At 35.6% G+C, this 26,675-nt stretch overlaps 1 protein-coding gene and 1 long non-coding RNA gene across 2 annotated transcripts; one reads left to right on the top strand and one right to left on the bottom strand.

The window, feature by feature from the left end:
- Positions 1 to 8,478: 8,478 nt before the first annotated feature.
- Positions 8,479 to 10,272, bottom strand: LOC121265806 (NAC domain-containing protein 1-like). The gene is made up of 4 exons (XM_041169470.1): positions 9,879 to 10,272; positions 9,048 to 9,325; positions 8,900 to 8,938; positions 8,479 to 8,532 (listed from the first exon to the last, which is right to left on the bottom strand). Exons 1-4 carry the CDS (start codon positions 10,270 to 10,272, stop codon positions 8,479 to 8,481), a joined length of 765 nt encoding a protein of 254 aa, XP_041025404.1.
- A 12,735-nt stretch (positions 10,273 to 23,007) lies between these two features.
- LOC121266430 lies at positions 23,008 to 23,575 on the top strand. Its single transcript, XR_005940802.1, has 2 exons — positions 23,008 to 23,247; positions 23,497 to 23,575. It is a non-coding gene; the product is annotated as an uncharacterized LOC121266430 (long non-coding RNA).
- The last annotated feature ends 3,100 nt before the right edge of the window (positions 23,576 to 26,675 follow it).

Raw genomic sequence — 26,675 nt, 5'->3', positions numbered from 1 at the left:
CGGTTTGATAGCCTTGATGCTAAAGTTAACAACCTGCAGCAGCTTGTGACTCAACGCTTCAACGATATAGAGGAGCGCTTTGATGATGATGGAAGTCAGCCTGATGGTGATGATGATGGCAGTCAGCCTCATGGTGATACTTGAGACCCTTGGCGTTTGTGACAAAAAGGGGGAGTATAGATTAAGGGGGAGTGGTATAGAGATTTAGGGGGAGTAGCAAGAAAGATGTTGGAGCAGCTTGTGTTTTTGTTTTGTGGGGGAGCAGCTATTTTTATTTGTATCACATGCTGCTCTTGCTAATATTGTTTGTCTAAATTGAAAACAATGTCTGAATTAAGTCTTAATGAAAAGTCTTTTCTGAAAACTGTGCTACAGATGTTTATGCTTATGATTATTTCTTGCATATCGTTATTGGTACGTTTAACCGTTTGCTAAGTGTTTGCAGAAATATCTCAATGTGCTCAAGACTTTTTGCCTGAAAAATGGGAATCCTGATTTGGGTGTGTTAGGATTAGGTCCTATGTATAGGTTAGAGGTTTTGTCACAGAAATGCCAAAGGGGGAGATTGTTGAGGGAAAAATGAGTTAATTGGCATATTCTTGTGAAAACCTATGTAAAGTTGAGTTGTAACAAGTGTGTTCATGAAAAAGATTGAAGTGTGCTCAACATGGCTCGACTGGCGCTCGAGCGGAACCTTCCAGAGAGGTTCGCTCGATGGGCGCTCGACCTGGCGCTCGAGCGGAACCAGGCAGAGTGGTTCGCTCGATGTGCGCTTGACTAAGCGCTCGAGCGGAACCAGGCAGAGTGGTTCGCTCGATGGGCGCTCGACTAAGCGCTCGAGCGGAACCCAGGCAGAGTGGTTCGCTCGAGGTGAGCTTGACGTAACGCTCGAGCAGAACCCATCCAGAGTGGCTCGCTCGATGTGCGCTCGACTCAGCGCTCGAGCGGAACTCATCCAGAGTGGTTCGCTCGATGTGCGCTCGATGGTGCGCGCGAGCTGAACTCATCCAGAGACCTTCGCTTGACCTTCGCTCGACATCTCGCTCGAGCGGTTTCAGGAAGATAACGTGCGCTCGACATTCGCTCGACACCTCGCTCGAGCCAATGTTCAAGACAACCTAAAGATTCATGTTTTGAGCGCCGTGACTTGCTTGAACTATAAATAGAACAGATCATTTCTGTTCTAATGGGTGGAAAAAGAGAGAAAAACCCTAAGTGTTTCAAAAGCCAAAGAGAGAAACCTATTCCTCACCTTGTGAATCTCTCTTAGCCAAACACATATCCACCACACCACACTCAAGATAAAATCTCATTCAAAGTCCATTGAAATGGACGTGTTGTTGGCCGGAAGGTTTCCGGAGCTGCTGTGATGCAGAGATCGAGAGGTTCTCGTGGAAAGCTATAGAAGGTCGGAGTTCCGACATTACATGCGTGTAGAGATCGAGTGGGTCATTCGTGATGTTGCAAGCCAGGTTTAGGAACTACAAAGGTTTTGTGAGTGTCTCTAAATTGGTTGTAATAAACTTTTTCTATAGTGGATTTTAGGTGGTGCCTTACACCCGGAGTGGTTTTAGAATTTGAAGAAGTTCTTCAAATGAGTTTCCACTTCGTGACCAAAATCATTGTGTTAATTGTTTGTGTCTATTGATTAACTGTTTATTTGTTTCTAATATTGAAAAGACGATCAAAATTGGAATACACCTATTCACCCCCCCTCTAGGTGTAGTGATTGGTAGAACCACTGCTTTTTCAAAATAAGTGCTGACGCGGTGTCAGAGGGGTGCGCATACAGGTACAATTTCTGCTTGTATGTAGCAGAACTGAACAACTAAACACCTATACCAGAAACAAGGCAGCGTCGTTGCGGTTGGAGAGTAACGGAGGACTTACCGACAGAAGTTTCGAGCGGCGGAAAGCGGCTGGGCACGGCGGTTGGGGTCGATACGCTGGCGAGCTGGGCATGGGAGAGAGAGAGAGTGAGAGAGACCTCACGTAGAAAGAGCGAGGGACCGAGAGAGAGCTCGGCGTGAGAGAGAACGGAAACTCACCGTGAGGCAGCGAGGCGTGCGACGGTCTGGGGCTGGGCGTCGACCAGGGCAGCGTCCGAAGGTGGAGGCTCGTCCTCCGGCGTCTTCTGATGGCTGTGGAGTCGAAGTGGAGGGGGCTAACGACGTGGCTCACGGTGGGGATGCTTCCCCTGTTTTGGCGTGCAAAAACAGAGCCCTACACGTCCAAAGCGTATCGGCGGCTGGGCCCGGAAGTGCAGGGCAGAGTAGCGGTGGCCGACTCGAGTTGGGCTTCTGCGATGAAGCGGCGTGCAACAGCTGGGCTTGTTGCTACCGGTGGAGATTTACAGTGGCGCGGGTCATGCACAAAGGTGGTTGGCCACGGGTGCTGTGGTGGTGGCGTTAGTTTTCACATGATCGAAGATGGAGGCCGATATGGGTCTCGGTGATGGTGGTTGAAGGAGGTAGCAGCGGCTGCATGGGGGTTCTATGAAGGTGCTTGCTGCTGCGGTCACACGTTGGCTGTAAAACAAAAGGTGATTTGCTGGGTTATGCTCTCTGCCTTTAATGGCTGACGAGAGATTGTATATAAATAATAAACTGTTTACAAGATAGAGTCAGTTACAAGATTTGATATTCTCAATATGATAAATGTTATCTCCTGGAAACTTGGGCTTGAGACGGTGGTATCCGAATACTTTGGGATGGAGTTGGACTTGGAGTTGATGTCTTTTGAATCTGCTTTGAACTAATCCTGGAGTTCGACTTGTTGTTTGAATCTGTTTTGACCTTATCCTTATCAAGCTGGGCAGTGGGCTGGCGGATTTCGCCGTGCAGGAGAGAACTAGGGAGCGTGGAAATGGAGGTTGGCGTCGAAGCAGGGGAGGCTGGGTGATTCTTGTGGCTGGTTGCAACAACGACGGTAAATAGGCAGTTTCCAAAGGCATGAGATATATGCGTATATTTATATGGGTTATATGAAAACCCTAGAGAAAGAAAAGGGGCTTGAGGTGCATGGGTAGGTAGTGTCGCGCGAAGGGGGAGTCGGAGATAAAAAATGAGGGATTTTCGGGATGAAGAGAAAACTATCGAAGAAATCTCATGATCGTTTTAAACGGTACGCTTTGTACCAAATTGAGCTGGGTGCGGCATTGGGCCATACGATGAACGAGTAGAGTCCATTTTAAAAATTTAGTTACAATGACAAGTAGGGGTGTAAACTGGTCGATCCAGACCAGACCGAACATCCTATAGTTATCGGTCCGGTCGATCTATTTGGTCCGGCCTATTTTTTTTAAATCAATTAATAAAAAAATTGTTTAAAATACTAAATTACATAAATTGACTTATTAATGTGGATTATGTAACAAACTCAACAAAAAAATATTTTATATGGTCAATGATAATAAATTAAATGAAAATTACATTATTAATTTATATAATTACTATATAAATAACTAATTGATATTATATATTTGTTAATTCATATAATATTAAGAAGTGTTAATAACATTTTTAAAATTTTATATTGTTAATAGTGATAGGTTAGATGAAAATATATATAAAATATTGCTAATTTATAGAATATTAACAAGTATTAATAACATATTTAAAATTTTATATTGTTAATTGTACAATTATTATATAAAAAATATATATAATTTTTTTTTATTCGGTCGGTCCGGTCCGGTCCGAGAAATCTCCACCCTGGATCCGGACCGAAGACCGAAATTTATGTAGTGTTTGGACCGAAACCGACCATGCATTTGGTCGGTCTGGTCCGGTTCGATCGGTTTCTCCGGTCCGGACCGACCACTTTACACCCCTAATGACAAGTCTATTAGAAAAATTTGATAATAGTTAAAAACCAATTTTGGGACCATAAAATAGTATTCGAAAAAATAAGACCCATATGAAAAAATTAATTTTTTAAAAAGAATTCTACATGTCCCGATAAAGGGTCCCGAAATTTTATTTATTTATTTTTTACTCAATTATGTGGGAAGTATTTTGTAATGATGTTGTATTTTTTTAAATGTTTAACAGTATAAAAGAAATGTATGAAACAAAATGTCATTCGGCCTTATCGGTGACTTCTCCCGTGCTACATCCACCATTCTTTTAATAAAGTATTCATTTTTTTAAAAGATTGCTCATCGTTTGCACACTCTATGATTGTATCTAACATTATTCAATATAATACATTTTTAAAATTATTATTAAAAGAACTATAAACATTTTTTATCCTTTAAAAATTTATTTTGACAAGAATAAGCTTTTATTTTCTAAGATCGGGATGGCAATTAAAAATTTGAAAAGTAACAATAATATATATATCTGTTCCAATAAGAAAATAATATTTTTATAATTAAAGAATAATATTTTAATACTTCAGGATATCCTTTCATATTATTTCTCATAATAATGAATCATATTGAACACATCTTTAAAATTAATATTACTTTCATTTAAAAAACATTATACTTTTTAAAATTTCAAATTAATACTCTATTTTTATGTTTTATCATTCCAATTACAATTATATCCATTTAGTTTTCTGAAAAAATTAACAATTATTTTATTTGAAATTATTTTCTTTTATAAGAACATTATTATTATTATTATTATTATTATTATTATTATGATTTACATGTCTAATAGGTCTTATAACAGGTGGAGCAATGCATGTCCTGTAATGACTTCAATATATAACTTAATTCTAAACATTTGATTTGTTATGGGTTCAATCATTCTAAATTTTCTGTTTCATTCATTATTTTCAAATATAATTATATTAGTTTGTAAAATTGGTTGCATAGATTTATGATTACGTTCGCTTTCATCATACTTGTTGTTTTAATTTAGATACTTCATTAAACCCAATCTTGATGCAAGGGGATATGGGTTTGATTCGATGTTAATAGCAGCTCTGACTCTGGACTACCTAGAGAAGGCATATCGGCACAAATCCAGTGGAAAAAGGTGAAACTATCTCGCTTTGTCTCTTTCCACGCCACATGTGCCGGATCACCGGAATCGCCACCATAAAATCTTTCAGATATGATTTTTGTGGCAGAAAAGAGACAAAGCGTGTTGCTTTCATGCGTTGTCACAGATTTTAAAGTTTATTGGAGTTGGTACAAAATGTAATCCGTTCTTTTTTGCGTCTATCTTAGTAGTTTCCTTATTGTATAGTAAAAATAAAAATAAAAAAAGGAGTTTGCCTTTTGGACCATTTTTTTGTAGAAGTTGAGTCATCTCTTTCTATGAACAGTGAGATTGAGTCCTTATTGTTGTCTCTTGGATGTTTGTCTATAGAGAGTATCAGCAGTAGTGAAGACCAGACCAGTCACAAAAGAAAATATTGTACTGATTGAGCTCAAAATGCATTAATTGGTTTATGAAATAATGCTTGATAAGGATGAAATAAAATTGTCCAAGAAATGACTTTTTAAGGATGAAATTTAAATTTCATCCCAAAATATTGACAAAAGACATTTACCGTTCCATTGATCAATAAAACATTCGAACGGGATATTTACTGATAAGAAATTTCTTCCTCAATAAATTTTTTGTTGTTATGGGAAATTGTAGGAAAACTCCCCAAAAAGAACCATTTACAACGATTTTTTGTCACCACGTAGTAGCCACTGTTGTCGTCCCCACCCTCCAATAACTTTTTGTCGTATTTTGCTCACCACAAAAAGTCCAAAAAAGTTCTGAAAAAGTTCCACAACAATGGCAAACAATGCTCCACCTAAACTATGTCCAGTCACATACACATGCCATTTGAGCAGTGGCTCAGAAAGATCATCTCTGTCACCAAAACAAAAATCACAATAGGACATGTTAATATAGCCAGAATGCATGACAACAGTGTATCAGTTATTCAACATAGCCTGATCATTCAACTTAAATATCAATATCTTGTAATGCTACATATCAAGCCAAACCCTAAAGATATGAGCTAGGAGCTACATATATGTTCAAACCACTAAAACAAAGTTTGGAAAATCTGTACATACACATGGTTTGAAACATAATATTCTTCTAATTATTCTAAGAAATCATAGCTTTCTTTAGTTTAGTAGCTACTAGAAGCAATATGAAACACTAAAAATAAACTTCGAACATCAGCATTGATTAACTATCAACTATCAAGTTCCTTGCGATTTAACCCTCTACATGTTTCTCTCATGTGACATTAAGATATATATTAGTTTCGCTTGGAATTGATAAAGTTGAACAAAAGAACAACTTACATATGACCAACTGTAGATTTAACGAGAGAAATTATCCTTGTCCTGACTGAATCATATGCACTTAGAAAACCACTGTGAACCTGAAATAATTGGCGAACGGTTACTTACATTAAACTAGAAAACAATTTTTGTTAGCATTCTGTGTATCTCAAGAATCCTTTTATAACTGCTATTATATTCAACAACAGTTGAATTTTTTAAATGATCACTTTTTCAATGGATCCTAACTCTCACGTTTTTCAACACTTATACTCTAGAATGATTGTATTTGTCAATGCAAATCGAAGCATTTTCACTCTACATTTGATTAATTTCAGAAATAGCTAGGCCCTATATCTATTATCTTCTCTTGTAGAACATATTCTTGAACTTGATCACCTTCTATATGACTCTTCCTCCAAAGATGAGTTAGAAATCATTTATGCTTTTGCTATGCGCACAAGAAAAGTGATTGAATACAAAAAGCAAATCAACATGCATGGACATGCCACAATTCTGGCTGACTCAGTAATTCTTATATTAGGCATAGTAGTTTGAAAGACCAACAATACCATTAGGCATGCATACTTTTGAGTAGTATTACAATTTACATCATGTACGTACACATATATTTACGCGATAATATTATATATACTGAAATCTGTCCCTAATTTTTACTTTTTTCCTATTTGAATTTCAAGTAATTTTAAAATCTTCACCATTTCAATAATTGTCACATTAATTTGTACGTATATATATACATTGTGCGTAAAATTATAATTACTATAGATTGCATTTTCAAACCAACATTAATATATCCTCCTGTTTTTCGAAGAAGGCTTCGCATGCTTCATGAACATTTTCTTTGCATTTATTCCCGTATGTTCACAATCCTTCATGTTTTGTCCAAGCTGCAAGAAATGCTACATAATTATAAGATATCTAATAAATAACTATCAGATTAGTACGTATATATATGCATGATTGTGCATAAAATTATAAGTACTATAGATTGCATTTTCAAACCAACAATGTATCTTCCTGTTTTTCAAAGAAGACTTCATATGGTTCAAGAATTTTTTCTTTGCATTTATTCCTGCACCATTCTTTTTCCAAGCTGCTGCAAGAAATGCTGCATAATTATAAGATATCTAATAAATAATTTTTGGTAATATACAAATTTATAGCCATCAAGGACGAAACATCGGATTAGACTCCTTTTTATTGAATCCTAATTTGTTCTACATACTAGGCGTGTAACTGTAAAATATATTAGGCTAATATTTTACCATTTATATATATATATATATTATACAGTATGTGAAATATATAATTTTTTTCTATTTTTTTCTTTTTTGTGTTTTTGACACAATAATTTTTTATATTCTAAGTTTCGTATAAACTTCAAAATAGTTTAATTAATTCATTTCTTAACATTCAAATTATATAAATATTATATAAATGAAACAAGCTAGCAATTACGAGCTGCTATGATCAACAAATAAATGTGTGTCTGTGTGTGTTCAAAATTTTCTAGTAAATATAGGGAAAGAACGAGGCAGATGAAATTAGATATATAAAGAAAAACTCAATATAATTTAGCAAGAATATTTAATTTGCGATTGAAATTTTAAAAATCTGAATCTTATAAATTATGATCACATCCAAGGATTATAGGTTTTTCTTAAATGGTAAAATTTGATTTGTAAGATTTAAATTTTAAAATTTATTTCATAAATTAAATTATGCCATATAGGCACCTTAGTAGTAGTAGGTGTGCTACCTATACACCGGTTTTAGAAACACATACATATGAATATTGATGAAACATAAAAATAACAAAATCACTTAAAATTAACATATATATCAATTATTGTCAACCCTGAAAGCTCTATATAGTACTTGGATCGATATTGAAGATCATTCTTCTCTGCCACATAGGGTTAATGATAATATTGATCGAAGTTTTATTAGGAATTAATAAAAACCATCTCCATAAATCCGGTAGAAAATGTCAAGCCAGTACATAAATTAAGCTGCCAAAACTAGCTAGATCATCATCTTATATAAACTAATACTTAAGTTCTCTCAACAAATTAAAGATTAGTCGTCAGACTCTTCACTGCCATCTCTATCAACAGGATTATTATTTGGAACACTACCGGGAAGATGTACATACGACTCTTGGTAAAAGCTATAACTACAAGGATCCAATTGAGATAGCAAACTCATCAACAGATCCTCTTGGAATTCACTCGGTTCATTTGGATAGTTAGACCCAAAGACTCTCTGATCTGTGGAATTATACACCCAGTTGGACCACCCGATTGGTGGAACCATCGTGGCAGGAAGATCATGAGGACTTGCATAATTGAAGTAGCCATTGAAAGTAGCCCCAGTATCGAGAGCATGAGCATTACTGCATTGAGCATCAAATTCTGGCTGCTGGAACCCGTTTTGGAAGGTACTGGCCGTGGTGGTCGGCATATTATCCCAGGCACCTATTATTGGTACTTCAACATCAGCAATAGCGGCAGCTTCGAGATTTCCAAAATTCATCTCATCATCCCTCCCATCATGATCATCTAGCAGTGAAGTTGAACCAACCATCACAGGAGCATTATCTGCAATTTGAATTTTGATTGATTTAACAGCTTTTTTATAAATCCTGCATAAGACCCAGTCATCCAACTGCATAGTACAAGATTTAGTGCTGATCATGGTCAGTTTTTGAGAATAGAATGAAGAGTCTTAAAATGAACATATATATTAATTAGTAGAAGGATGAAAACCTACATACCCTCATGCCATTTGAGCCTCTTTCGCTACAGGGTGAATCCTTGACTCTAAATTCATGCATAATCCAGTCGGTCTTTTTACCCTTTGGAGCCTTTCCTATATAAAAAACCAATGCCTTCCTATACCCAACTATTGTTCCATTGGATTTGATTTTTCTGTCAGCTCCGGTGGCTTTCCAATATCCATCACCAGCAGCTCGATTTGGCCGTCTTCCATTTTGATACTTTCGATCTCTTGGGGTGAAAATGTACAACTGATCTTCTTGATAATCCTTGTATTTTGTTGTCAATGGAAGAAATTCAAGTGTTACTTTCATAGTAACTTCTGATCTTTAATATGAAATAGTCTTAATTTAAGCTCAAAGTATCGAATGTCATGACTGTATGCACCACATGAATATGCACTCACAAGAAAGATAATTAGTTCTACTTGTTTAATTGCACATGATTTAATTCAGTCAAACGAAATGAAACTCCATCCAACGTGATGAATTAAACAAAATTGAAGCTAAACATGAATATTTGTTTAATTTCATATATTTATTCCCTTCCAGTTTTGCTAAGTGCATTCGACATGGAAAGAAGAAGATGGTTGACATAAGGAATATTAGTTCCAAGAAAAAGAAGCACATCAAGAAAATTAAGGTATCTGCACAATATCTACCATGATTCTCACATTCAGATTATAAATAATTCGCAAACAAGAAACTTTATATCATGCGAAGTTATGTTCAAACCAATTTCATTGGAAAAGATCAAGTTCCAAACAGCTAAAACCATTAAAGAATACCAAGAAAGAAACAGGATGTTTGAACAAGATCAGTACTACCTACCTGCAAGAAAATCTGGGTTATATGCATATAGGTTAACCTCCACGATCTTGTTAATTGGCAGGGGCTGGTTCCATACTTTCTTCTCTAAGTAAAAGATGATGAGCTCTTCATCTGTTGGAAGGAATCTGTACCCGGGAGGCTTGGAAAAAAATCCTTGATCCTTAATCTTGTTGTTGCTGTTGAAATTGTTTGACTCATCATCGAGATCAGCAGGAAACCCCAGATCATGAGCAGCTCCAATATTATTCGTTGTGATCAATGAATTGTCGTTGCTCTCTGGTGTATTACAGTCGAGGGCTACTTGGGGTTGCTCTCCAGAGTTATTGGTGAATGATTGGGTAGTAACAGCAGCCATGAGAATCGGTTTACGTTCCTTGCCATTCTCAGCCTCCATAGCACGACTCTTCTCTGAAAAACAAGTAATTTCAGCAGACGTCAAATAACTTGAAACTCGTACGACATTCTCTCTCTATAAATAAATATATTTTAACTCTTAGCGCCAGTCCACTTCTACAGATTTTTTTGGAGTCTTGGAGTAACTCCTCGGACCCGGATGGGTCAGAGAGTTACCTCTTAACACTTAAATTCATATCTCACTGTACAAATATAAACTCAAATTCCTCAATTACTCATAGACCTCATTGCTTTAAACCATTTACTCCAAAATAAAGAATTAAGAATACGACGAAGTCTCAAAATACATGCCAACTTCCCAAAGTACTAAGTCAACGGAGCAAAATGAAAATATTCAATAAAAATTCTCCAAGAACAAGTACACTCTTTGTATTTAAAATACTATGCTCACAAAGCCTTACCCATGCTTCCTATTCTTGAACCTCCGTAGAAGCATCTAAAATATCTGAAAAATGTTGTGGAGATAAGGGGTGAGTTATCAACAACTCAGTAAGCAGAGGACATATGCTAGCCTCCAAACATGAGTATTTACAAAGTACAGTATGCAGAACAAAATATTTTTCAAAGTTATCATGCAGAACAAAACATGTTTTCAAAAGTACCAGAGCGATGGTTTTAAGACAAGTAAAACCCAGAGTACTTTGGCATAACATAACCTGAGCATCATCATCACATCAAAACAGAGCATCTCACAGAGCAGAGACCATGTTTCACTCCTGTGGTAGGGTTGTGCTAACCCCGGTGGCCAAGCCAGACAGAGATAAAGGTGAAATATTTCCCTTATTACTCCTAGATAGGACTGAACAAAAAAGCCGGCCGAATATTAATTATGCTTTACCGACCCGAAATAGCTCGAACCGTTTAGTTTGCGAATTGGAAACGGAAATACTCGAACTATTTAAAAAACACACAGTTATTAACAGATACCCGAATTACACACAAAAAAGGAGGTCGTTTTTTCCAAAGATATATAACACGACGTTCTCTCTCTTGCATAGGACTGTTCACCAACTGCCTCCCTCAGTCCCTCTTTTCTCTCGCTCGAACCTGGAGCCTCTTGCAGACTTGGGTCTCTCTAGTCTCTTCCATCTCTCTCACAGACCCAACAAAAAAAAAAAAATGTATCGCAGCTCTCTCTCTCTGTGTTTCTCACTCTCTAACTCAGTCTCTCTTGCTCGCTCTCTATGGTGGTTGGATCGTGGAAGCTTTCTCTACAAGCCCCGAAAAAAACTAATCCAATGTAAGGAAAAACACTTGGTGATTTATCTGATTAGGTGGGTTAATTATGAGGTGTTAGGGTTAGGGTTTGTACTGGGTTTCCAGCAGAAGGGTTGCTGTCTTAGGGCCTAGGGTTTGTATTTTTACATCAATGTTTTGTTCGATATTTCTAATGAAGGGGTTGTGCTTGACGTGGTTTGTATCATTCTGATCCACTATGCCTGACTCCCATCATCCTCAGTTGATTTTATTCATATCACTTTTTTGTATTTATTTATGGGTCTCAAATGCTCAGTTGATTACATCAATGATTTATTTTATTTTTTTCTAGCCTTCAATTTAGGAAATATATAAAAACCAATTTCAGATTAAATGTGTCTTTCAATTTAAAGAGACTTCTGATCTGATCTATAAGAAGATCATTTTGGTGAGTTGATTTTCTGGACTAGAGTTTTTGATCTGGGTGTTGTAGTGGAGTGTATAAAATATGATGTGTTGTTGAGGAGGTGCGGTGGGAATGAGAAGAAGGGGAAAGTGGGTGTTAAATAAATATTGATTTTTCAGAAAATAGGTTGTGCTGTTGTATGCATATATATATATATATATATATATATATATATATATGCCCTGTGTATATATGATTTTTTGTGTATGCATGCCAAATATTTGGATATATGCGGCGAAAATAATGATGACTTCTGAGGGACTAGAAGTTCTGCCTCTTTTTTTTTCTTTTTTTTCTTGAAGCTGCCAACTACAATATAAGTTTGTCTATGTGATGCAAATTGGATGGAATTGGGAGTTACATAATGTTGTGGATAATAACTTAGGCTGATGTGCAATGAGGGTTGGGAGTTACTATAGTTTGAAGTTTTGCACTATATATTTAAAATTAGTTTGCCCTGTTTGTAATGTCCCTGGGTATATTGGAGAGTGGATCCTAGGGAGAGGGTTAAAGAAATTTAAAGTCTTACCCCTTTTGTTTAGTCTACTAACACTAAGGGTTTTCTTTACTTTGATGATGGCTACTGATGTGCTTAATAATGACAAGAAATTGCATGCTCTTAACCACACAATTTCGACACTTAACAAGCTGAAGCTCGAGATATTAAGCAACCATTGTTGGAGACTGTTGTGATTCTTTATTCTTCATTCTTTTCTTTTGTATAGAAGAAAATGGTGACTAATGAATGGTGTGTTGTAGTCGCTTATAACTGAAATGTTGAATAATTTGCAATTCAAATGTACAGAAGAATTCTGAAGTGTTGAGCCTTTTCTAGTCCATCATTAAACTCCACGATGGAATGTTGGTACGTTATTTAACGGACTTGTAATAAGCAGGGATGAATGAGGCTGAGGGTAGTGCATGCACTTGAGGATGAAATCATGAAACTGAAACTTTCTGTGGCTTGCCATACAATTTATATTATTGATATAATGTTCGGAGACTCTGGCCATGTGACATACAATTTATATTATTGATGTGGGATGTTCAACAAGATATGGAAGCTCTTATTGATTTGATCCATTAAATGGAAACATTTTATTTGATGTGGAAATATCATGTGATTTGATCGAAATGTGAAGAGTAAACATGGGTTCAATTTGAATGGCTCATTTGGGAATTGGAAAAATTTTGTGGGGGCCTGCCAAATAGAATGTAATCATCTATACCCATTTCAAATTGATAATATCTATATCTCATCTTCTCATAAATGATGAATAGAACAGGAATATATTACTTCTAAAAGCAATTTAGCCTATAACTATTCCCAAAAGTCGTGTCGATGATCAGAAAATTAGGGTTTAACAACAAGAAGAAATACAAAGCCATCAAGTTTGACAATACAATGAATCATAAGACACTCTTCATAATGTAAATTCCAATTACATTGAAATTCAACAACAAACAGATTCTACAAATTAGTGCACAATCACAACATCTTAAACAAAATCACAAAAGAGCATTGGAATAGACCATTTCAATTTTTTTTTTTTTTGAATAGAGTGGTAATCAAATTTTTCCAGTATACATATAGATTTAAAATTAACTAAAAAAAAAAAAGAGGTCGGGTCAGGTCGGCATTCCAAAAGTATTGTCGAGTCGAGTAATGGCCAAATGGAACAAGACTATGTTCAGTTCAGGTCGGGTCGGAGAACAGTTCCACTATTAGGGCCCCGAGTGTGCACACAGGAAAGACCACAATAAAACCACTTTGTTTCCAAAGTGGGTGCACTCAGAGACAAATAAGTTGGTACCAACTTAAACAGAGCAGAGCAGAGCAGAGACAGAGTCAGATACAAAATCAATAAACCATGCCAAAGGTTTTCACATGCCATATCAAAACAAAACAGAGTATCAAAACATAATCGATCATTCTCACATACTGAAAACAAAAACAAAACTCGGAGCATCTTTCTAAATCAATGCACAATTTTTCAGATTCACAATATCGCACTTTTTCAGATTTCAGAGACAACATGACAAAATTTGGCTTATCAGAAATCCTCCACAACAGTACTAAACGAAAATCAATCGTCACCTATAAAATAATCACGTAACTTCCATAAATTTCCAATCTACGTATTTCAATTTTCAATATCTAAACCTGAAATACCTATTTTAATACATCAAAACCTACAATTTCTCTCAGCTCTAAAATACCATCACTTTTTAAATTTATCATTTTTCCCACTTAACAACTCCGACCAAAACATTAATAATAACTAATATAATTTTGTACTAAAATATTTATTGAAAACTTTCGTAGCCCCGTGGAAAAACATGCCCTACCGGAAACACTTGTTCAAGAAACATTTGGCTAAAAGGGTAAAACTCTAATTATCACTCAAAATATTTACTAAACCCACAGAAGTTTACGGGAACAACTAAGAAAAAGTCTATTCGCAGGCGTGAAGGGGAAGGGCCCCGTGCACGCCAGCCATGGTGGCAAAATGCGACGACTTCCCTTTATTAGATTTCTTCCTCCTCCCCTCAAGATCAGTGTTCCCCTTCCTCCTCCACTCGATGAAAACAAACCCTAAGCCCTTTCTCTCAGGAATTTAGCAAAAGTTGTAGGTTCACAAAAATGTGGAGTTAGCAAAAGTTGCGGCAGAAAGATTTGTTCTTATTGAGCCTGACAACAGCGGGGCATACTCAGCCCTGCCAATCTATATTCAGGTTGGGGATGGAAGGATGCTGCTAAAATTAGAAAATCAATGAGAGATAGAGGAATGAAGAAAGATCAAGGATTCAGTTAGCTTCAAATACAGAAAAGAGTCCATGTCTTTGGGGTGGAATATGGGCTTCACCTACAAAAGGATGCTATATATGATATGGTGCCAAATATCTGGAAAGACAAAAAAAGATGGGTTTCATTACGGACATCTAATCAGATATTGAATGATGTTTAATTTCTCTTGATTTCAATGTACGTATGTGGTTTAACCATATGTGTCGAATTATTGTGCTCAAGTTTTCCTGGTTATTTCATTGTTCTATTTGACTTCTGAAATTATTTTCTTACATGTTTCTAATTCTCTTTCGGAAAGAAACCATGTGAGAAAAATGCAGCAAGGTTTCTAACATGATCATCAGTTTGGTATGAAATTCTGTAACTTATGATGGATGAAACTGTAAAGAAATGAAACAAAGAGATGATGGACGAAACTGTAAAAGAAATGAAAGCAAGAGAGAAGCCAGTCCAAAACTCAGCTTTTTCGAAATCATGAGATAAAAAAAGAAAGAAATGAAAAGTCTGTTTTCCCTTTCTTCTTCCTCCATTTTGCGTTTTTTTATTTTGAAAATAAAATAAGTGCTGACGCGGTGTCAGAGGGGTGCGCATACAGGTACAATTTCTGCTTGTATGTAGCAGAACTGAACAACTAAACACCTATACCAGAAACAAGGCAGCGTCGTTGCGGTTGGAGAGTAACGGAGGACTTACCGACAGAAGTTTCGAGCGGCGGAAAGCGGCTGGGCACGGCGGTTGGGGTCGATACGCTGGCGAGCTGGGCATGGGAGAGAGAGAGAGTGAGAGAGACCTCACGTAGAAAGAGCGAGGGACCGAGAGAGAGCTCGGCGTGAGAGAGAACGGAAACTCACCGTGAGGCAGCGAGGCGTGCGACGGTCTGGGGCTGGGCGTCGACCAGGGCAGCGTCCGAAGGTGGAGGCTCGTCCTCCGGCGTCTTCTGATGGCTGTGGCGTCGAAGTGGAGGGGGCTAACGACGTGGCTCACGGTGGGGATGCTTCCCCTGTTTTGGCGTGCAAAAACAGAGCCCTACACGTCCAAAGCGTATCGGCGGCTGGGCCCGGAAGTGCAGGGCAGAGTAGCGGTGGTCGACTCGAGTTGGGCTTCTGCGATGAAGCGGCGTGCAACAGCTGGGCTTGTTGCTACCGGTGGAGATTTACAGTGGCGCGGGTCATGCACAAAGGTGGTTGGCCACGGGTGCTGTGGTGGTGGCGTTAGTTTTCACGTGATCGAAGATGGAGGCCGATATGGGTCTCGGTGATGGTGGTTGAAGGAGGTAGCAGCGGCTGCATGGGGGTTCTATGAAGGTGCTTGCTGCTGCGGTCACACGTTGGCTGTAAAACAAAAGGTGATTTGCTGGGTTATGCTCTCTGCCTTTAATGGCTGACGAGAGATTGTATATAAATAATAAACTGTTTACAAGATAGAGTCAGTTACAAGATTTGATATTCTCAATATGATAAATGTTATCTCCTGGAAACTTGGGCTTGAGACGGTGGTATCCGAATACTTTGGGATGGAGTTGGACTTGGAGTTGATGTCTTTTGAATCTGCTTTGAACTAATCCTGGAGTTCGACTTGTTGTTTGAATCTGTTTTGACCTTATCCTTATCAAGCTGGGCAGTGGGCTGGCGGATTTCGCCGTGCAGGAGAGAACTAGGGAGCGTGGAAATGGAGGTTGGCGTCGAAGCAGGGGAGGCTGGGTGATTCTTGTGGCTGGTTGCAACAACGACGGTAAATAGGCAGTTTCCAAAGGCATGAGATATATGTGTATATTTATATGGGTTATATGAAAACCCTAGAGAAAGAAAAGGGGCTTGAGGTGCATGGGTAGGTAGTGTCGCGCGAAGGGGGAGTCGGAGATAAAAAATGAGGGATTTTCGGGATGAAGAGAAAACTACCGAAGAAATCTCATGATCGTTTTAAACGGTACGCTTTGTACCAAATTGAGCTGGGTGCGGCATTGGGCCATACGATGAACGAGTAGAGTCCATTTTAAAAATTTAGTTACAATGACAAGTAGGGGTGTAAACTGGTCGGTCCAGACCAGACCGAACATCTTATAGTTATCGGTCCGGTTGATCTATTCGGTCCGGCCTATTTTTTTTAAATCAATTAATAAAAAAATTATTTAAAATACTAAATTAAATAAATTGACTTATTAATGTGAATTATGTAACAAACTCAACAAAAAAATATTTTATATGATCAATGATAATAAATTAAATGAAAATTACATTATTAATTTATATAATTACTATATAAATAACTAATTGATATTATATATTAGTTAATTCATATAATATTAACAAGTGTTAATAACGTATTTAAAATTTTATATTGTTAATAGTGATAGGTTAGATGAAAATATATATAAAATATTGTTAATTTATAGAATATTAACAAGTATTAATAATATATTTAAAATTTTATATTGTTAATTGTACAATTATTATATAAATAATATATATAATTTTTTTTTATTCGGTCGATCCGGTCCGGTCCGAGAAATCTCCACCCTGGATCCGGACCAAAGACCGAAATTTATGTAGTGTTTGGACCGAAACCGACCATGCATTTGGTCGGTCTGGTCCGGTTCGATCGGTTTCTCCGGTCCGGACCGACCACTTTACACCCCTAATGACAAGTCTAATAGAAAAATTTGATAATAGTTAAAAACCAATCTTGGGACCATAAAATAGTATTCGAAAAAATGAGACCATATGAAAAAATTAATTTTTTAAAAAGAATTCTACATGTCCCGATAAAGGGTCCCGAAATTTTATTTATTTATTTTTTACTCAATTATTAGGGAAGTATTTTGTAATGATGTTGTATTTTTTTAAATGTTTAACAGTATAAAAGAAATGTATGAAACAAAATGTCAGTCGGCCTTATCGGTGACTTCTCCCGTGCTACATCCACCATTCTTTTAATAAAGTATTCATTTTTTTAAAAGATTGCTCATCGTTTGCACACTCCATGATTGTATCTAACATTATTCAATATAATACATTTTTAAAATTATTATTAAAAGAACTATAAACACTTTTTATCCTTTAAAAATTTATTTTGACAAGAATAATCTTTTATTTTCTAAGATCGGGATGGCAATTAAAAATTTGAAAAGAACAATAATATTATATATCTGTTCCAATAAGAAAATAATATTTTTATAATTAAAGAATAATATTTTAATACTTCAGGATATCCTTTGATATTATTTCTCATAATAATGAATCATATTGAACACATCTTTTAAATTAATATTACTTTCATTTAAAAAACATTATACTTTTTAAAATTTCAAATTAATACTCTATTTTTATGTTTTATCATTCCAATTACAATTATATCCATTTAGTTTTCTGAAACAATTAACAATTATTTTATTTGAAATTATTTTCTTTTATAAGAACATTATTATTATTATTATTATTATTATTATTATTATTATTATGATTTACATGTCTAATAGGTCATATAACAGGTGGAGCAATGCATGTCCTGTAATGACTTCAATATATAACTTAATTCTAAACATTTGATTTGTTATGAGTTCAATCATTCTAAATTTTCTGTTTCACTCATTATTTTCAAATATAATTATAGTAGTTTGTAAAATTGGTTGCATAGATTTATGATTACGTTCGCTTTTATCATACTTGTTGTTTTAATTTAGATACTTCATTAAACCCAATCTTGATGCAAGGGGATATGGGTTTGATTCGACGTTAATAGCAGCTCTGACTCTGGACTACCTAGAGAAGGCATATCAACGCAAATCCAATGGAAAAAGGTGAAACTATCTCGCTTTGTCTCCTTCCATGCCACATGTGCCAGATCACCGGAATCGCCACCATAAAATCTTTCAGATATGATTTTTGTGGCAGAAAAGAGACAAAGCGTGTTGCCTTCATGCGTTGTCACAGATTTTAAAGTTTATTGGAGTTGGTACAAAATGTAATCCGTTCTTTTTTGCGTCTATCTTAGTAGTTTCCTTATTGTATAGTAAAAATAAAAATAAAAAAAGGAGTTTGCCTTTTGGACCATTTTTTTGTAGAGGTTGAGTCATCTCTTTCTATGAACAGTGAGATTGAGTCCTTATTGTTGTCTCTTGGATGTTTGTCTATAGAGAGTATCAGCAGTAGTGAAGACCAGACCAGCCACAAAAGAAAATACTGTACTGATTGAGCTCAAAATGCATTAATTGGTTTATGAAATAATGCTTGATAAGGATGAAATAAAATTGTCCAAGAAATGACTTTTAAGGATAAAATTTAAATTTCATCCCAAAATATTGACAAAAGACATTTACCGTTCCATTGATCAATAAAACATTCGAACGGGATATTTACTGATAAGAAATTTCTTCCTCAATAAATTTTTTGTTGTTTTGGAAAATTGTAGGAAAACTTCCCAAAAAGAACCATTTACAACGATTTTTTGTCACCACGTCGTAGCCACTGTTGTCGTCCCCACCCTCAAATAACTTTTTGTCGTATTTTGCTCACCACAAAAAGTCCAAAAAAGTTCCGAAAAAGTTCGACAACAATGGCAAACAATGCTCCACCTAAACTATGTCCAGTCACATACACATGCCATTTGAGCAATGGCTCAAAAAGATCATCTCTGTCACCAAAACAAAAATCACAATAGGACATGTTAATATAGCTAGAATGCATGACAACAGTGTGTCAGTTATTCAACATAGCCTGATCATTCAACTTAAATATCAATATCTTGTAATGCTACATATCTAGCCAAACCCTAAAGATATGAGCTAGGAGCTACATATATGTTCAAACCACTAAAACAAAGTTTGGAAAATCTGTACATACACATGGTTTGAAACATAATATTCTTCTAATTATTCTAAGAAATCATAGCTTTCTTTAGTTTAGTAGCTACTAGAAGCAATATGAAACACTAAAAATAAACTTCGAACATCAGCATTGATTAACTATCAACTATCAAGTTCCTTGCGATTTAACCCTCTACATGTTTCTCTCATGTGACATTAAGATATATATTAGTTTCGCTTGGAATTGATAAAGTTGAACAAAAGAACAACTTACATATGACCAACTGTAGATTTAACGAGAGAAATTATCCTTGTCCTGACTGAATCATATGCACTTAGAAAACCACTGTGAACCTGAAATAATTGGCGAACGGTTACTTACATTAAACTAGAAAACAATTTTTGTTAGCATTCTGTGTATCTCAAGAATCCTTTTATAACTGCTATTATATTCAACAACAGTTGAATTTTTTTAAATGATCACTTTTTCAATGGATCCTAACTCTCACGTTTTTCAACACTTATACTCTAGAATGATTGTATTTGTCAATGCAAATCGAAGCATTTTCACTCTACATTTGATTAATTTCAGAAATAGCTAGGCCCTATATCTATTATCTTCTCATGTAGAACATATTCTTGAACTTGATCACCTTCTATATGACTCTTCCTCAAAAGATGAGTTAGAAATCATTTATGCTTTTACTATGCACACAAGAAAAGTGATTGAATACAAAAAGCAAATCAACATACATGGACATGCCACAATTCTGGCTGACTCAGTAATTCTTATATTAGGCATAGTACTTTGAAAGACCAACAATACCATTAGGCATGCATACTTCTGAGTAGTATTACAATTTACATCATGTACATACACATATATTTACGCGATAATATTATATATACTGAAATCTGTCCCTAATTTTTTCTTTTTTCCTATTTGAATTTCAAGTAATTTTAAAATCTTCACCATTTCAATAATTGTCACATTAATTTGTACGTATATATATACATTGTGCGTAAAATTATAATTACTATAGATTGCATTTTCAAACCAACATTAATATATCCTTTTGTTTTTCGAAGAAGGCTTCGCATGCTTCATGAACATTTTCTTTGCATTTATTCCCGTATGTTCACAATCCTTCATGTTTTGTCCAAGCTGCAAGAAATGCTATATAATTATAAGATATCTAATAAATAACTATCAGATTAGTACGTATATATATACATGATTGTGCATAAAATTATAAGTACTATAGATTGCATTTTCAAACCAACAATGTATCTTCCTGTTTTTCAAAGAAGACTTCGTATGGTTCATGAACTTTTTCTTTGCATTTATTCCTGCACCATTCTTTTTCCAAGCTGCTGCAAGAAATGCTGCATAATTATAAGATATCTAATAAATAATTTTTGGTAATATACAAATTTATAGCCATCAAGGACGAAACATCGGATTAGACTCCTTTTTATTGAATCCTAATTTGTTCTACATACTAGGCGTGTAACTGTAAAATATATTAGGCTAATATTTTACCATTTATATATATATATTATACAGTATGTGAAATATATAATTTTTTTCTATTTTTTTCTTTTTTGTGTTTTTGACACAATAATTTTTTATATTCTAAGTTTCGTATAAACTTCAAAATAGTTTAATTAATTCATTTCTTAACATTCAAATTATATAAATGAAACAAGCTAGCAATTACGAGCTGCTATGATCAACGAATAAATGTGTGTGTGTGTGTGTTCAAAATTCTCTAGTAAATATAGGGAAAGAACGAAGCAGATGAAATTACATATATAAAGAAAAACTCAATATAATTTAGCAAGAATATTTAATTTGCAGTTGAAATTTTAAAAATCTGAATCTTATAAATTATGATCACATCCAAGGATTATAGGTTTTTCTTAAATGGTAAAATTTGATTTGTAAGATTTAAATTTTAAAATTTATTTCATAAATTAAATTATGCCATATAGGCACTTTAGTAGTAGTAGGTGTGCTACCTATACACCGGTTTTAGAAACACATACATATGAATATTGATGAAACATGAAAATAACAAAATCACTTAAAATTAACATATATATCAATTATTGTCAACCCTGAAAGCTCTATATAGTACTTGGATCGATATTGAAGATCATTCATCTCTGCCACATAGGGTTAATGATAATATTGATCGAAGTTTTATTAGGAATTAATAAAAAGCATATCCATGAATCCGGTAGAAAATGTCAAGCCAGTACATAAATTAAGCTGCCAAAACTAGCTAGATCATCATCTTATATAAACTAATACTTAAGTTCTCTCAACAAATTAAAGATTAGTCGTCAGACTCTTCACTGTCATATCTATCAACCGGATTATTATTTGGGACACTACCGGGAAGATGTACATACGACTCTTGGTAAAAGCTATAACTACTAGGATCCAATTGAGATGGCAAACTCATCAACAGATCCTCTTGGAATTCACTCGGTTCATTTGGATAGTTAGACCAAAAGACTCTCTGATATGTGGAATTATACACCCAGTTGGACCACCCAATTGGTGGAACCATCGTGGCAGGAAGATCATGAGGACTTGCATAATTGAAGTAGCCATTGAAAGTAGCCCCAGTATCAAGAGCATGAGCATTACTGCATTGAGCATCAAATTCTGGCTGCTGGAACCAGTTTTGGAAGGTACTGGCCGTGGTTGTCGGCATATTATCCCAGGCACCTATTATTGGTACTTCAACATCAGCAATAGCGGCAGCTTCGAGATTTCCAAAATTCATCTCATCATCCCTCCCATCATGATCATCTAGCAGAGAAGTTGAACCAACCATCACAGGAGCATTATCTTCAATTTGAATTTTGATTGATTTAACAGCTTTTTTATAAATCCTGCATTAGACCCAGTCATCCAACTACATAGTACAAGATTTAGTGCTGATCATGGTCAGTTTTTGAGAATAGAATGAAGAGTCTTAAAACGAACATATATATTAATTAGTAAAAGGATGAAAACCTACATACCCTCATGCCATTTGAGCCTCTTTCGCTACAAGGTGAATCCTTGACTCTAAATTCGTGCATAATCCAGTCGGTCTTTTTACCCTTTGGAGCCTTTCCTATATAAAAAACCAATGCCTTCCTATACCCAACTATTGTTCCATTGGATTTGATTTTTCTATCAGCTCCGGTGGCTTTCCAATATCCATCACCAACAGCTCGATTTGGCCGTCTTCCATTTTGATGCTTTCGATCCCTTGAGGTGAAAATGTACAACTGATCTTCTTGATAATCCTTGTATTTTGATGTTAATGGAAGAAATTCAAGTGTTACTTTCATAGTAACTTCTGATCTTTAATATGAAATAGTCTTAATTTAAGCTCAAAGTATCGAATGTCATGACTGTATGCACCACATGAATATGCACTCACAAGAAAGATAATTAGTTCTACTTGATTAATTGCACATGATTTAATTCAGTCAAACGAAATGAAACTCCATCCAACGTGATGAATTAAACAAAATTGAAGCTAAACATGAATATTTGTTTAATTTCATATATTTATTCCCTTCCAGTTTTGCTAAGTGCATTCGACATGGAAAGAAGAAGATGGTTGACATAAGGAATATTAGTTCCAAGAAAAACAAGCACATCAAGAAAATTAAGGTATCTGCACAATATCTACCATGATTCTCACATTCAGATTATAAATAATTCGCAAACAAGAAACTTTATATCATGCAAAGTTATGTTCAAACCAATTTCATTGGAAAAGATCAAGTTCCAAACAGCTAAAACCATTAAAGAATACCAAGAAAGAAACATGATGTTTGAACAAGATCAGTACTACCTACCTGCAAGAAAATCTGGGTTATATGCATATAGGTTAACCTCCACGATCTTGTTAATTGGCAGGGGCTGGTTCCATACTTTATTCTCCAAGTAAAAGATGATGAGCTCTTCATCTGTTGGGAGGAATCTGTACCCGGGAGGCTTGGAAAAAAATCCTTGTTCCTTAATCTTGTTGTTGCTGTTGAAATTGTTTGACTCATCATCGAGATCAGCAGGAAACCCTAGATCATGAGCAGCTCTAATATTATTCGTTGTGATCAATGAATTGTCGTTGCTCTCTGGTGTATTACAATCGAGGGCAACTTGGGGTTGCTCTCCAGAGTTATTGGTGAATGATTGGGTAGTAACATCAGCCATGAGAATCGGTCTACGTTCCTTGCCATTCTCAGCCTCTATAGCACGACTCTTCTCTGAAAAACAAGTAATTTCAGCAGACGTCAAATAACTTGAAACTCGTACGACGTTCTCACTCTATAAATAAATATATTTTAACTCTTAGCGCCAGTCCACTTCTACAGATTTTTTTGGAGTCTTGGTGTAACTCCCCGGCCCCGGATGGGTCAGAGAGTTACCTCTTAACACTTAAATTCATATCTCACTGTACAAATATAAACACAAATTCCTCAATTACTCATAGACCTCATTACTTTAAACCATTTACTCCAAAATAAAGAATTAAGAATACGACGAAGTCTCAAAATACATGCCAACTTCCCAAAGTACTAAGTCAACGGAGCAAAATGAAAATATTCAATAAAAATTCTTCAAGAACAAGTACCCTCTTTGTATTTAAAATACTATGCTCACAAAGCCTTACCCATGCTTCCTATTCTTGAACCTCCGTTGAAGTATCCAAAATATCTGAAAAATATTGTGGAGATAAGGGGTGAGTTATCAACAACTCAGTAAGCAGAGGACATACATATGCTAGCGTCCAAACATGAGTATTTACAAAATACAGTATGCAGAACAAAATATTTTTCAGAGTTATCATGCAGAACAAAACATGTTTTCAAAAGTACCAGAGCGATGGTTTCAAGACAAGTAAAACCCAGAGTACTTTGGCATAACATAACCTGAGCATCATCATCACATCAAAACAGAGCATCTCACAGAGCAGAGACCATGTTTCACTCCCGTGGTAGGGTTGTGCTAACCCCGGTAGCCAAACCAGATAGAGATAGAGGTGAAATCTTTCCCTTATTACTCTTAGATAGGACTGAACAAAAAAGCCGGCTGAATATTAATTATGCTTTACCGACCCGAAATTGCTCGAACCGTTTAGTTTCCGAATTGGAAACGGAAATACTCGAACTATTTAAAAAACACACAGTTATTAACAGATACCCGAATTACACACAAAAAAGGAGGTCGTTTTTTCCAAAGATATATAACACGACGTTCTCTCTCTTGCATAGGACTGTTCACCATCTGCCTCCCTCAGTCCCTCTTTTCTCTCGCTCGAACCTGGAGCCTCTTGCAGACTTGGCTCTCTCTAGTCTCTTCCATCTCTCTCACAGACCCAACAAAAAAAAAAAAAAAAAAAACTGTATCGCAGCTCTCTCTCTGTGTGTTTCTCGCTCTCTAACTCAGTCTCTCTTGCTCGCTCTCTATGGTGGTTGGATCGTGGAAGCTTTCTCTACAAGCACCGAAAAAAACTAATCCAAGGTAAGGAAAAACACTTGGTGATTTATCTGATTAGGTGGGTTAATTATGAGGTGTTAGGGTTAGGGTTTGTACTAGGTTTCCAGCAGAAGGATTGCTGTCTTAGGGCCTTGGGTTTGTATTTTTACATCAATGTTTTGTTCGATATTTCTAATGAAGGAGTTGTGCTTGACGTGGTTTGTATCATTCTGATCCACTGTGCTTGACTCCCATCATCCTCAGTTGATTTTATTCATATCACTTTTTTGTATTTATTTATGGGTCTGAAATGCTCAGTTGATTACATCAATGATTTATTTTATTTTTTTCAAGCCTTCAATTTAGGAAATATATAAAAACCAATTTCAGATTAAATGTGTCTTTCAATTTAAAGAGACTTCTGATCTGATCTATAAGAAGATCATTTTGGTGAGTTGATTTTCTGGACTAGAGTTTTTGATCTGGGTGTTGTAGTGGAGTGTATAAAATATGATGTGTTGTTGAGGAGGTGCGGTGGGAATGAGAAGAAGGGGATAGTGGGTGTTAAATAAATATTGATTTTTCAGAAAATAGGTTGTGCTGTTGTATGCATATATATATATATATATATATATATGCCCTGTGTATATATGATTTTTTGTGTATGCATGCCAAATATTTGGATATATGCGGGGAAAATAATGATGACTCCTGAGAGACTAGAAGTTCTGCCTCTTTTTTTTCTTTTTTTTCTTGAAGCTGCCAACTACAATATAAGTTTGTCTATGTGATGCAAATTGGATGGAATTTGGAGTTACATAATGTTGTGGATAATAACTTAGGCTGATGTGCAATGAGGGTTGGGAGTTACTATATTTTGAAGTTTTGCACTATATATTTAAAATTAGTTTGCCCTGTTTGTAATGTCCCTGGGTATATTGGAGTGTGGATCCTAGGGAGAGGGTTAAAGAAATTTAAAGTCTTACCCCCTTTGTTTAGTCTACTAACACTAAGGGTTTTCTTTACTTTGATGATGGCTACTGATGTGCTTAATAATGACAAGAAATTGCATGCTCTTAACCACACAATTTCGACACTTAACAAGCTGAAGCTCGAGATATTAAGCAACCATTGTTGCAGACTGTTGTGATTCTTTATTCTTCAACCTTTTCTTTTGTATAGAAGAAAATGGTGACTAATGAATGGTGTATTGTAGTCGCTTATAACTGAAATGTTGAATAATTTACAATTCAAATGTACAGAAGAATTCTGAAGTGTTGAGCCTTTTCTAGTCCATCATTAAACTCCACGATGGAATGTTTGTACGTCATTTAACGGACTTGTAATAAGCAGGGATGAATGAGGCTGAGGGTAGTGCATGCACTTGAGGATGAAATCATGAAACTGAAACTTTCTGTGGCTTGCCATACAATTTATATTATTGATATAATGTTCGGAGACTCTGGCCATGTGACAGACAATTTATATTATTGATGTGGGATGTTCAACAAGATATGGAAGCTCGTATTGACTTGATCCATTAAATGGAAACATTTTATTTGATGTGGAAATATCATGTGATTTGATCGAAATGTGAAGAGTAAACATGGCTTCAATTT

The sequence above is a fragment of the Juglans microcarpa x Juglans regia genome, chromosome 5D, assembly GCF_004785595.1.
Source record: "Juglans microcarpa x Juglans regia isolate MS1-56 chromosome 5D, Jm3101_v1.0, whole genome shotgun sequence".
NCBI classification, from domain to species: Eukaryota; Viridiplantae; Streptophyta; class Magnoliopsida; order Fagales; family Juglandaceae; genus Juglans; species Juglans microcarpa x Juglans regia.
Note: the sequence above shows the minus strand (reverse complement) of the source record. Positions and strands in the feature narration are given on the sequence as shown.